Here is a 14,438-nt window from a genome sequence, read left to right on the forward strand (position 1 = left end):
GTTTGTAGAATACAGTGTCTCCATGCTCTATCGTAGGTTTGGGTTATATCGAAAAATATTGCTATTAGTTTTTGGTTATTTGCAAAAGCTTCATTAATTGAAGTCTGTAATGCAACGTGATTATCTAACGTGGACCTGCCTCTTCGAAAACCACTTTGAAAGGGAGTAAGAAAGTTATTATTTTCTAAGTACCATATAAGGCGGAGGTTTAAAATCTTTCTAGCACTTTGCACATGCAACATGTAAGAGAGATGGGTCGGCAAGAGGTAGGGTTGTCTTTTGGTTTGTTAGGCTTAATAATGGGAATGATAATTGCTTTAGACCAGAGATCTAGGAATTCATGCTTTAAGAAGCAGGTATTAAATAAATTTAACAGATCTAATTTGGCTTCGAATGGTAAGTTTTTTATGAAGACTGGTAGAATATCATCTGGTCCTGCAGATGTATTTTTTATATTTGAGAGAGAAAATTCTAACTCTTGAAGAGTTATAGGAGCATTTAAGGGGTTGTCAGAGTTGTTAATGGAGATTGTAGAAGCTTCTATGTTTTTCTTATATGTTAGGGATTCGTCAGAAATATTTTTGGCGCTAGAATTTTGTTGATAGACATCAGTTAAAGCTTCTGCGATTGTATTTTTGCAAGTGAATAATTAATTATTGTGTATTAAGGTGTTTATATGTCTATAAGAATTAAAGCCTTTAAGTTTACAAATTTTAGTCCAGATAACCTCGGAGGGTGTTGACGAATTATAAATGATATGTACTCTCTCCAGGTATCTCTGTTGCTTTTCTTTATGAGGTATCTTGCTAAAAGCATGATTGCTAGAAGATAGAGCATATGATCATTGTTCCTTCAAGTGGAACTGGAGGTCTTTTGCAGAGCTTTGTTTTACCTATATTATTTAAAGCTGCGTCTATAATTATATTGTTTAAGGAGGTATTATTAGAGTTTATATCATCACTTGGATGATAGTTTTTAATTTTCTTTTCAATGTCATCTTGATAAGACCACCAGTTTGCACTCTTTAATTTCCAGGATTGATAGATTGGAAAATTAGGAGATTAAATTTGAATTAATGATATGCAGATAGGAAAGTGGTGACTGTCATATAACGATTTTAAAGTATTCCACGTGAGAAACGTTGATAAGGATTGACTACATAATGATAAATCTATGGCGGAAAAAGAGCCGTTGTAGGAGTTAAATCTGGTAGGTTCTCCTGTATTAAGTAATAGTAGATCAGAAGAGTCAATGAGATGTTTCATTAGATTACCGTATTTGTCTGTTTTAGAGCTTCTCCATGCAGAATGATGACAGTTTATATCCCCTAAAATTATTTTTGGGTGTGGAATTTGATCAAGAAGGTTATTTAGTTTTTGTAGGTCTAGCTCGCTACGATGTGGTAAACGGAAACCATTTTGTTTTATAGAACTTTCGTAGAAGTTATTCAAAGCAGCGTCTTAGTATCCATATACAAAAACAAAAAAAATATTCAGAAATGTACACATTATAGGACAATAAAACTACTTACAACTTGAAAATGTGAGAGGGTGTAATTTTATAAGATATTGTAAAAAAATAGCGTACCTTCGACGCATGAGTGGTATCACAATTCTCAGAAGAATAAATCTAATAGAACATACGATCGATGGCGTTATCAATAGCGCCTGCATGTGAGAAGCTACCGAGAAGGCGAATAGAGATAAACTACTCCAGATGATTCTCGAATAAGACATTTGATATTTATATACACAAGCGGTCTATGTGACTCCGAAGTATATTGGCTTTTTGGTGTGCTCTAGCCAGGTGTTATTCCAGGTGATGGGAATGGTTTCCCTTTGGCCAGTCGGGACTAAAGGTGAAAAGCACAGACCTGAGTTTTAGCTGGATTTGGTTTTAGCAAATTTTTTTATAATAATTGGACATTGAAATCACGGCAGTTTCCAATTTTTGTTCGACGTCTTCAAAGCTTAAACTTTGGGCAGTGACGCCTAAGTCGACTGCGTATAAAAAGATTCTAGTAAAAGTTGGCGTTGGTTGATCATTGGTGTATAGATTGAAAAGTATAGCTGCTAGTACGCTACCCTGAGCCAAGCCGTTTGCTTGGGTTCGCCAGCGAATTTTTTTTTTCATAAGACTCACGTAGAATCGTCTATTTGCAGTAGTGATTCAACTATTTTGACGAATTGATAGTTCCTAAGAATGGAGTAGACTTTCTGCAGCAGGTTTCTGTGGTTGACGGTGTCGTACGTGGCGCTTAGATCGACGAGAGTTTGGCCTGTTATCTTCTTCAAATCCGTTCCCGATGTGTTCCATCAGAGTTAGAATTTGACTGATGCAGGTCTTTCCAGGTCTGAAACCAGCTTGCTGTGGTATGATTCGAGTCAACCGCTTTCTCTATGCGGTGCAAGATAGTTTTTTCATACAGGTTTCTGGGCCTTTCTCAGGTTTTAATATAGATACGACTTTTGCTTTCCTTCACAGTTTTGGTATTTGGAATGTCGTTTGGCAGTTATTGAACACGCATAGGATCCAGCTTGTTGCCACGATGCAAAAATGTTTAATTTGCTCCACGCATATATCATCGACTCCTGCAGCTTTCCTATTTTTAAGTGAATTTAGTTCTTTATTCAGTTCTTTTATCGTGCAAGGTGTGTCAAAGTACCATTTTTGCGATTGTTGGCGAGCAGTTGATACCTGTTTTTTTGCGTGTGGTGTTATGTTTGCCGTTAAAAAGTAGTTGGTTATATGTGTGGGTGTAACTTTCGAAGGCACTTTACTTACCTTTGGATGGCCGTTTAGTTTTTTTATTATTTGCCAAGCAATTTTGTTGATGTAAGACATGTCTACACGCTCGGAAACTGTCCATTTCTTCTGTCGAGATTCTCTCGGTGCTTTCATAAGGGCGTTACCCTGGTCTATTGATTCCTCGCTGAAAGAGTCTTTATTGAAAAGTCTTTCATACATATTTAATGTGCTTTTGAAGACATCTGATAGACCTGGTGTGAATTGTTTACTGCAGCCTCTTGGTATGTGCTGCTTAGATACCCTTTGCTAGATTTGTATGAAGGTTAAGTAGTTTTCAGGAGTTTGATCTAGGGCTTCGAGTTTGATATCGAGGGTGTCAGAGTACTCAGTTCAGTTGGCCTTTTTAAAGTTGAGGCGTTTTTGGAAGGGTATCTCGATTGTTTTAATGGCTGCATAAATTTGGACACCTGTTTGCCTATGTTGAGTTTTAGTGATTGCACCTTAGACCTTTTTTATACAGGAATGTTGGATTTTCTCGCTTACAAATTATCGTGGTCGTAGCCACGTTTCTAGATTTTGCTGTTAAACGAACATGGCAGCTTTGTGTCGTGTATTACGGAGAGTAGGTTTAGGTCTTCCCATTTTTCAGCCATTACTGTGGCTATTGAAATCTTCTACTACAAACTCTAGCTCCTGTTCCCTTTCAAGAATTTGTAGGTCAAGTGGTTTGCAAGGCGATTTATAGATGGATAATACGGTGAAGGTTCTGCTCTCGATAGTGAGTATTTCAATGTCATCGGTGGTTTTCTTTCCCGTGGATCTTATGGTCATATTGACTTTTATGAAAAGACGCTACGATAGTAACTGGTCATTGTAAGTTATTATGGGGTTATGGGATTATGTCTTACTTACTTACTTAATCAGTAGACCCATTTGTACCTTTCGGTGTTGGGCCGTTTAAAATACAATTCATTTAATTACAATATTTGACAGTCTTCTGAGGTGTGCTAGCGCTATGGGATTATGTATTGTTTATAAAATTTACTTTGAAACAAAAATTCAAACAGCCGCGGCTTTATAAAATGTATAAAATATAAACCACTTACCTGAACGTATCTAAAATCATGGTGAACAACACGAATTTGCCTAACAGGGGTACCACAAGCGACGTGGGGGGAATGATCTCAGCGAGAAGGAGGAAGAACACAGTCAGCGAAAGAAGAATAGAGATGGATAAACTAACCTATAAAAAATATTCCATTTACTAAGATATTTCTTTATATTTTTTATTTTATTTATATGGTTTACTTACTTTTTCGCCGCTGTCGGAAGGAAGATAGAACACAAGTACGGTGAGGAAAGAGATGCCCATACATGGGATTATAAGATTAACGGTATAGAAGAGCGTCTTTCTTCTCATCGTTATGTTGAATGTTATGTCTAGGTACGGTTCATCACAGCATGTATAAAACTTTTCATTTCTAAAACAAAAAATTACGAGTATAAGACTTTAGTATGCGGAATAAAATAGAAAAGTATAAAATAGATATTTCTTAAAATGAAAATAAGATATTGGTTCTATAGTACAAGATCCCACTGCAAGATACCTCTGTGATGGTATCTCTGTACGCTAGCAACTGCCGTGGTAAAGTTTTAGGAGACATTCGTTGGACTTTCCGAGTTTGAATTTGTATCAGCCCGAGTGTCCGATGAAGCAGGGATGCTGAAATGAGTCATAACACTCTAGTGATACCGATTCGAGCACGGGAAGTTTAACGAATTTGTCCTCCTAGGCCATTCAATTCAACAAAGCGATATAAGCTTTTGCTAAAAGATTTAATGTTATATATAGTTGGAAAAGCATAATGCGACTGAATAATAAAAGTAAAATGTAATGGCATGTCTCGCAAAACAGAAAAGTAAGAAAGGTATATCGATGGAAGGCAACCGTATATACGTATTTCTGACTATTGGTCGTCTTCAGTACTGTGAAGCCAAGTTAAAAAAGGAGCATGTTACCTTAGGAAAGGATCACTACAGGAGAAAACGTATTGTAAACAGCAACAGTGAATGCTCTGATAAGAAGACTGAATTCATTTGAGATGCGGTTTAATAGAAAAATTCTGAAGTGTTAAGAACAAGTAAAAAACAATAACAACATTAGAAATTCTAAAATTTTTTACTTGGCGAAACTAAATTTAAATTTTTTACCACTTCGCTTTCTACAACTTGCAAAGCAGACATATTGATAAATTAGTCGACAATGGAATCTATAATTTGCATTCCACATGCGTCATATTCATCTCGGTAAAAATTTTTATTGAATTTAGATTTTAGTACTCGAAACCGAGTAAAGAACTAAAATAGAAAGATGGTTTTAGATTTAATTTCAATGCAGGGCACCTGCCATCCGCTTATACATATTTAAACCTCATTTGACCATCAGAGCGTCATATGCAGAGGTTAATTTATCAATCTGTCTGGTTTGCAAATTTTACAAAGCGCAGTGGTAAAAAAATTAATTTATTTTCGCTGAGTAGAAAATATAAATATGGCCTCCGTAGTACATCAGAACATCTCTAGAAGATGCCAACCCCTAGTGTTGGCGAAACGTAGAGTACTAATCTCAGAATACAACGGCCTAACAGCCCGAACAAACAGTTTAATAAGTTAGACGATGGCCGTGAAAGCCTAACGCATTTTAATAATAGACTTTGTCTGGAAGAATCGTTTTCACTTGCTCTTAAAGGTATCTAGCTCAACTTAGTCTACTTATTTTTTTTAGGGATATTTCTTAAAAAACTTGACATTATATCGTGGTGTATTAAATCTTTCTTTTAAAATCTTTATTCAAGATGAGTAGTTGATTTCCACTGTTTTAAAAATAGTTTTGTGTTGTCATGTTTTCAACCCATATGTCAGCACTGGTAGAGTAAGTATCTTATATATTAGTTTGGTTTCTACTTCTTAACATGCCTTATCAAGTCCCCTTAGAGTTTACCTACTTTAACACTGCAACATCCTCTCTGTCTTGAGCTCTTCCGAATATATGTTCGACTCTCCGAATCATCTTGGATTTTATCATCACAATCAGTCGAAGAGTAGTATACTGTTTTCCACGCAATTAATTTTATTTTATTGACTTAAAAATTTCTACTGATTCTGAGGAGACCAATTCACTGAAAATATTCTAACACCGGGAGGAATTAGACAAGGCGACAGTTTAAGCCCATTCTTGTTTAACCTACTCATGGGCAAAATTATAAACAAAGTAACATCTCTCAATCTCGGATACAGAATGGGCAACAAAATAATTGGTATGATGTGTTACGTAGATGATGCAGCAATTATTGCCAAATCAGACGATGATCTTCAGAGACAGCTCTTTTAGTTCTTTCAAATAAGCCGCCAACTAAATATGACCATTTGTACCAACAAAACTAAATGTATGACAATAGCAAAAGATCCGCTCAGATGTAAGTTAGTGGTTGAGAAAAACCCCATAGAACAGGTGATGCAATTCAGCTATCTGGACATAGATATATCAAGTAGACACGACCCAGTAAAGGACCTAAGGAGTCAGATCAACAAAGCATCCGCATTGTCGGGATGTCTGCGGGAGATAGTCTGGTCAAATCGATATATGCGCACAGATAGTAAAATTAGAATCTACAAGACTTGCATATGACCGATCATGACATATGGCACAGAGGTGCGCGAAGATACCAACAAAACGAAACAGATGCTAAGGGTTGCCGAGATAAAAACTCTAAGAATAATAGTGGGCAAAACAAGAAGAGACAGGGTGAGAAATACAAACGTTAGAGAGAAGTGCAAAATTCAAGATATTGTAAGATGGGGAAGGCAGCGTAAAAGGATGTGGTACAGTCATGTAAGACGAATGGATGAGAATAGACTCCCAAAAATTGCCCTAGAAAACAACCCGCCCGGTTCAAGACCTCCCGGAAGACCACCTAAAATATGGAGGGATAGTTGGCAATCTACCTCCCAGGAAATTAACCAGAGGCAGCTTCAGAATTAAACAGATCGAAAGATCTCCAAGAAGTAGAAGAAGAAGAAGAAAAATTTCTACACTTAGGTATTATCTGAATCCAAAAACTTGTTTGTCAATAGTATCCTTCTTTTTAGTTCTAAAATTTTGTAGTTATCTGTGATTAGAAGAAAACTTGGTATATGAGGGTATATACTATTTTCAGATTGTAATTTTTAAAAGTTTTGACATATGTTTCGAATTTTATCTCTGCTGTTCTGAATCACTGTCCCTACTTTTGGTTCTTATTTCCTTTACTATGAGGTTCTTATTTTCTGCAGCAATTGGCAACAAAGCAAACGCTTCTTTAAATTTTTGGTCTGTGCGAGCTATCAGGAATAGGTCATTGGCCTATACCACAATTTGCGTTGATTGTTTAAAAATAGTTCCTCTATTATATAGCCCATTATCTCTTTTTCTCAGTACCTACCATATTATAAAATAGACATGTCACAGCCAGAAAACTCACCTTATACTTGGATTTTGCAGAGGACGTAACTGATTATCCCTCTAACCTTTACACTATTTATTATACATACATTGATTAAATACCAAGATATGTAATGGAAGTAAAAAGAGAATCTGTAGCTCCAAATTCGCTAAATTAACAAACATACGAGGTTAAAATGCATGGAAGGAGGCCAACGGAAATCTTGTTTGCTTCGAGACAGTTAATAGAGAAATAAAGCGAGAAGAAAAGAGATATTTGGTATCTATAGATCTTGAGAAAGCGTACGACACAGTTCATACATAAGGCTCGTGAATCATGTATGGAGAGCGTACACGAAAGTGAGGACTTGTGTTGGATTGACAAAAGGTTTTTCAGTGGCGGTCGGTCTGCATGAGTCCCTACCTGTTTAATATTGATATGGATATACTGGTAGAGAAGGTAAGAGAGGGGGCTCCTTGATTGACGCTCTTTGCTGATTATATCGTGTTAGTAAAGAAGGGCAATGAAAGGATAAGTTGGAAGGTTGAAGAAGGGCTATTGAACAAGGAAAAATTTGGGAATGCAGATTTAAAACGAAGTATATGTGGTTAAGAGGAACAGGAATGGTTGGAGACATCGAATTGCTTGGAGAAAAACTAGGATGAGTAGAAAAATTTAAATGCTTTGGCTCCTACATAACTAGAAATGGGATACTAAAATCGGAGAAGGGCTAACAGAAAAGAAATACAGGAGTGTGGTGAGATATGTGCTAATGAACGGCGCTAAAGTGTGGCCTGTAATGAAATTCAGGAAAACGAGATGAAGGTAACTGAAATAAAAATTTTATGGTGAATGTAGGATAAGACTAGAAGGAACAGGATCATAATGGAATGAGAGGTAAAGGAAAACCGACGCAAAGATGGAAGGACTGTGTGGCAGAGAACTTGAGAAAGAAAAAAGCTGAGAAAGAAAAGATAATGCAACACACCACAGGTATAAAGAAAAGAAGTGAGGGACAAAGGAAAATATTTACCGCAATATGAGTATATTTAATTACTACGATAAAAAATAGTATAAAAATGATATACTTGAGAGAGAAAATGCTAAAAAAGCACTACTGAAGGAAAGCAAAGAACAAAAGCAGAACACACTACTAAAGGCGAGGGGATTGTAATTACACTTGAATTTCTATGAAAAACAATAACAATAAAGAAAAAATAAAATAAGTGACATGAAAAATATTTGGAGGTACACGAAAGTCCAAGAAATATTGAGAGTTGTGGAAGAAAATCTAAGAATAAAAATTGGCATAAAGTCAAAATAAAACAGAAACAAATAACAACAGAATAGCATTAAAATAAAAAAATCTTTTTTTTATAGAAACTGTTAATTGATGTAATGTATTTATTTATTATGGATTTTAATATATATTTTACCTCTGAACGTAAACCTAGCTTCTTTAAAAGAAAATTTTCAAAATCTAAACCTAGGAAAATTTAAATAATAAAGTTACCTAACAGCAGGAACTTCTAAGATGTCCCATTCAACAGATGTGTAGAACTCAGTCAAATCGATGCCAATGTCCACTACGTTAGATCCCTTTATCTCGTCCAGATGGCGCAGATCCACCTAAAACGAAATAATTTAAGTATGGAAATTCAGCTCCAACTTTAATAGAAAATATATCTTTCTGAATTTCGTTTTCCCGACTTCCACCGCGTCAGATGTCATAAAACAGGAACAAATTTAAATATTTTAACGTAAATATTTAAACGTTTAGAGATTGAACGAAACGTTTTTAGAATTTTATGAGCAATTTATTGGAAACTGTAAAAAATATGTCAAAGACTTAAAATAAATTCTAAATTATGATTATTCTGTTTTTACATTTTTTTATTTAGACATTCTCGTCTTTTAAGTCATCAAACTTAATTAAAATGGTTTATTAAGTGTTATCCTCTCAATATTTTTTCATTAAGAGGTCTTTCTTATCTATACAATCCGTTTCTTGAATCTTATCAGCTTTATTCTTCTGGCCTTTATCTCTATGCGGGGTCGGCTTCCTCAATTACATTTCTCCATAAATTTCTATCTTGAGTCATACCAAAATCAATCCCTTTTACCGACATGTCCAGCCTAAACATCTCCCACAAGCTCTTCTTGGGTATTCATTACTTACCCCTTTCAGGAACGTGCAAATCAGCTATTTTTCATATTGGCTGATTAGTATTTCTATGTTGAATATGCACTTACCATCTTAATCTGTGCAAATAATTTTAGCATTAATTGGTGCCACTTCTAGACTTCTCTTAATAGATGCATTCATCGTTCCTCTTTCTTTCAGTTCCATACATCATAGCTGGTCTTATGGCAGTTTTATTAAATTTTTCTTAAGTTTTATTGGAATCTTTAAAACCACAATTGACTTTTTTCATTTTGGCCATCCTGTTCTTACTTTACAATGTGAGTCTCCATCTATTTTCCACATTACTCTGTAATACCGATTCTCGGTACTTAAAATTATTACTTTTCATAATGATTTCGCCACCCAACGCTTTTCCTTTAATGTTTGCTACTGTTATTTTCACTTTTTGCTATTTTAAAAGTCTCCGACCTACGTCCTTGCAATTATTTATAAAGTTTTCTCTTTTATAAAGGCTTTTTTCAACTTTGTTTTTGTTTATTCTCAAACTTCTTGTCTAAGGTTTTTCCAAGTATTTTAATAGCAGTATTTTTAAATATATCCATTCATATAGTATTGTATCCTGTTATGTTCTGGTTCATTTTATCTACTAATTTTGCTCTGAATACACGCTTTCTTATCTTTTAACAACCAGCTTTTGATTTCTTTTGGTAGTTTTTGATATTTTGGTTCGATTTTATCTTACTTTCATATCCAGCACAATCACCTTTGGTTGTTGGTCGAATATTATCTTGCAGTCTTTGCATTAACGTTTATCTTCTTTTCCAGGGGACTCGTTGAGTCCACTGTGGTTCTGTCTAGTGATGAACCCACTACCTCAGCTACTAAACTCCACTGACTTTGGTCATAATTCAGGAGTCTGTTGCTCATTTTCTGTATTATCGTTGGTCGAAAAGCACCTGAGCTGCAGCCAATGATAATACTGAAAATTGGGCATTGGTCGTCGTGCAGGTTCAATCACGGAAAGCCAAAACGACGGTTACGAGTTGACCTACTTTTTTTAGCATAAAAAAGATGCACGACGGCCAGGACACCAGACCGGGTCAGGATAAGTCCGCTGGTCCAGCCTTCTTGGCATGTAAGAGATCCTCTGATTGATTCAGTTCTCAGAGACTCTGTTTTATTTCCCAGAACCTAACGTTCTCTACATATCCAGAGCCTAACGCTCTCAACTTTAAACCAAGAACCTCACGTTCTCATCTTTAACGTCGGTTTGTTTCCAAACCAACAGCGGCCATTTTTGAGGGATTTATTTCTGCTTTTCGACTTAGTCGAACTTGCTAATATTTTCCTTACAGCGTCGCAATTATCGCCGATATAATCTGTGCTTTTGGACTTAGTCCAAAATCTGATCATTTCGGTATCTTACAAGTGGTGTAAGAAGTTCTTCTCTTTCAGGATTCTGCTAAGTCTCTACTTCACGGGACTTAGTCACCGGACGGTGCTGATATCCTTAAAGGAATAGAAAAATAAATAAAACTTGTAAATTGCGTTTTATTTTCCCTTTCAGGTACACTGCTAAAAATTTGTAATTTATTTTCAACTTTGATTTTTGGTATTTTACATTTTTTACAGGTACACTGCTAAAAACTTAATGCTATAAAATATTTCAAACTTTAACTTTGGTATTTTATTCTCTTACAGGTATAAAATAACTTGCAATATTTTTTCGATTTATATCTATTTTATACTATGAAAAAATAACTTGTGATTTTTCCCACATTTTTATAGGTCTCAGCGACTTTTTTTCGAATTTTATTTATAACTATTTTGTTTGTGTACTTTTGGCACTTTTTATTGTTGATTAGCCCGAATGGCACTATAACAAACATCCCTAACTTTATTCCAAGTTCCTATCTCAATCCCTTCATACTTCGGGAATTTTGACAGGTGACATTTTCTATGTTTACTAATTTGTACTTTGCTCATAATTTTGATTAATAGTTATAAATAATATACTTTCTCTTACAGATTCTTAATTTAAGAATAATTAGCATAATTATCTTCCCGATTCCCAGATCAGAAGATAATTATCGATTTATTTCAGATTCTTAGTATAAGTACTTTACATATCTGCTTTAATAATTTAATTATTATTATTATTACAATAAACAATCTTTTATTGTGTTTTATTAAAGGCATTTTAATCCTAGCTAGTGCCCATAGCCCGTGTCTATGGCCACTGACCGAGAACCCTACCCTCTTAGGTCCCAAAAAAGCAATGGATAGAGCGAGTAACGAGCCTTCTCTCTCTCCTGAGTGAGCTGAGAGTCCATCACGTTACCGACAACAGCAATAACCTGCGTGTAAGATAAAATGAAAAGATCACCAAGTACAGAGATCTTGAGATACAAATAAGGAGACAATAGAGAATATAAAGTAACCAGACGATATTTATTATTCTCTTTACTACTAAAGTCATTCCGAAGAATCTCCTAGAAACAGCTTGGTTTTAGTAAACTATGCCACCTAGGACTCGATAAGCAGAAAAAGTCCCACCAGAGTTCAATCATTTTGATACCGTAGGTATCTGGGATGAGTGAATTTTATCATTACGAGGAGTGTGAGCTGTATGGCTAGATTTGGACTTAAAATAATATTTCCTACTAATAATTTTCGGTAACTTTTTTTTCTCATTAAGTGGACATGCCGATTGTAGGGTGTTCAAAGTCATTCCCAATTTTGACAAAGTATAACTTAATTTTTTTTATTTTACTATATTATTGCACATTACGAAGAAGAACAAAAACGTCTTCTTAAAACTGTGGGTGATGATGAAAAGAAGATATGAAAGAAGGTCAAGAGGCAAATATTGACCACGAATCAGACTCAACACTCTCTGAAGGTAAAGAACTTCTTACTGCGCCGTCTCTCTTTGAAGGTTGGCGATCAAAAGAACTAGTAGTAAAAGATGAGCCAAATATCGGACGAGATTGGACTGTTATCAAAAAAGACAAGAACACCTATGGAACAAATTCTTAGTAGCTAAGTATATTAAAAACATAAACCAGAGAAAAGGATATTGTCACTTAGTCTTATACTATCTACTATTTCAAGCAGAATATTCCTCTTCTAGTTCCATGACCGTTATCGACCGTTCGCTACTATCTTCGCCATAGTGACACTATTGACAGCAGCTCTAAATAATGATGTCGTCGATTTTCCGTACCATTGTCTTAGATTTCTCAGCCATGATGTTTTTCTTCTACCAGGACCATGTTTACCTTGAATTTTTCCCTGAATGATTAGATGTAAAAGTTAATATTTTTCAGGGTATCTCATAATGAGATCGAAGCTTTCGTCTCTTTATTGTATTGACCAGTTGTGATGTTTAGTTTATTAGACCAGTTTATTCCTAGTAGTCATCTGTATGCCCACATCTTAAAGGCATCACTTAGAGTCTACGCTTTCACTCCATTCAGTAGCACTGGAAAGATATAGCAATACGCCATTCGACCGCGAAGGTCTATACTAAGATCGTGGCTGCAAAGTAGGTTCCTCATTTTTATAAATGTGGCTGGGGCGTATTCTATTCGGCTTTTACCGTTATTTGTTCATACCGGATCCCTGCAGTCATGATATTAGTTGCCGAGATACACGAGTTTCCCTACTCTGCGATTTTTATACCCTCATTCTGTATAATTTTGTTTGCTAACTATCATATATTAAGTTTTCTTAACGTTGAGTTTTAATCCATACTAATCACAGGTTTGCCTAATTTTGTTCATTAGATTTTGAAGGTCTTCTTCACAATTAGCCAGCACCAAGGTATTGTCGGCATATTATATTGTTTACGCTTACTCCATTTACAATAATACCTTCTGCTGTCGTCATTAGGACTTCGTTAAATATTTTTTGTCTGAATATGAGTTAAAGAGTAAAGGCGATAGTACACAGCCTTGTCCCATTCCCCTTTTTATATTTATTTCATCTTTTTCTATTTCAACTTTTATTTTTGCCACTTGATGCCAGTATAGATTTGTAATTATTCGGTAATATTTATCGGATAATATAGCTGTATTCAATATTTCTAGCATTTTGTTATGTCGGACCTTGTCAAAACCTTTGTCACAATCGATTGCCCAGATATATACATTTTGATTTATATCTCTGCACTTCTGGATCAGAATTTGGATACTGAACAAAGCTTCACTCGTACACAAGCCAATTCTAAATTCGAATTGAGTATTGATAACTCTCTCCTGTAATATTGTCTATATTTTGCTATGTGTTACACGCAGGAAGCTCTTTAAAACTTGACTTATCAGACTTATTGTCCGATAATCACAGGATGTCTTTGCACGATGTTTCTTTGGTATCAACGAGTGTCATCAATTCTATTAAAGAGACCACACATAGCTTTAATTCCGTTTTCTCCCAAAAACTTTAGTGTTTCAACACTTACTTCATCGGAGTCAAGTGCCTTTTCATTTTCTGCCACCAGTATTGTCCATATAACCTCACTTTCTGTTTTAACAGGTTCATGGACCTGTCAAAGCAATCGTTGTATAGTGTTCTACTCTTTCATCTTCAACTAATCAAAAATGCAGTTTTTCCATTCATTTAACTGTTCATTGATATTGAATATTTATTTTGTGTCCATTTTTGTCTTTTAAACTTTGGTATAATTGCTTCCATTTGTTTTCGGCGATCTCTTTTAATTTCGTGTGCAAATGAGCTGTATCGTGTTCATTTTTATAGTGATTAATTTCACTACAATCTTAACGATGAAATTGTGTTTTAGCATGTCTTATCTTCTCCCAGATTATTACGTCGATCCTCTTGTATTCATTTTTATCTTTATTTCTGACTTTTCTTCTTTAGTCCATAAGTCTCAGTATTTCTTCTGTCATCCACCCTTGTTTTCTTCTTGTTTTTACTGCACCTAATTTGGCTTCTTGAATGGGTTTTAATAATATCAGTACTCTATCTTTCCTTAATGTCAACTTTATTTTTGCTAATTGTTTGCTTATTAGTCCTTGTAACTCTTTTCAATCTGTCTTATT

At 35.1% G+C, this 14,438-nt stretch overlaps 1 protein-coding gene across 2 annotated transcripts in view; it reads right to left on the reverse strand.

The window, feature by feature from the left end:
* Positions 1–14,438, reverse strand: part of LOC140448963 (acetylcholine receptor subunit alpha-like) — a 1,000,791-nt gene that overhangs the window by 88,896 nt on the left and 897,457 nt on the right. For both annotated transcript variants that reach the window (XM_072542105.1, XM_072542107.1), the window contains exons 7-9: positions 8,743–8,858; positions 4,061–4,229; positions 3,855–3,991 (exon numbers count right to left, since the gene is read on the reverse strand). In XM_072542105.1, coding sequence (XP_072398206.1) covers positions 3,855–3,991; positions 4,061–4,229; positions 8,743–8,858 — 422 coding nt within the window. The remainder of the gene's footprint in view (positions 1–3,854; positions 3,992–4,060; positions 4,230–8,742; positions 8,859–14,438) is intronic.

The sequence above is a fragment of the Diabrotica undecimpunctata genome, chromosome 1, assembly GCF_040954645.1.
Source record: "Diabrotica undecimpunctata isolate CICGRU chromosome 1, icDiaUnde3, whole genome shotgun sequence".
Lineage (NCBI taxonomy): Eukaryota > Metazoa > Arthropoda > Insecta > Coleoptera > Chrysomelidae > Diabrotica > Diabrotica undecimpunctata.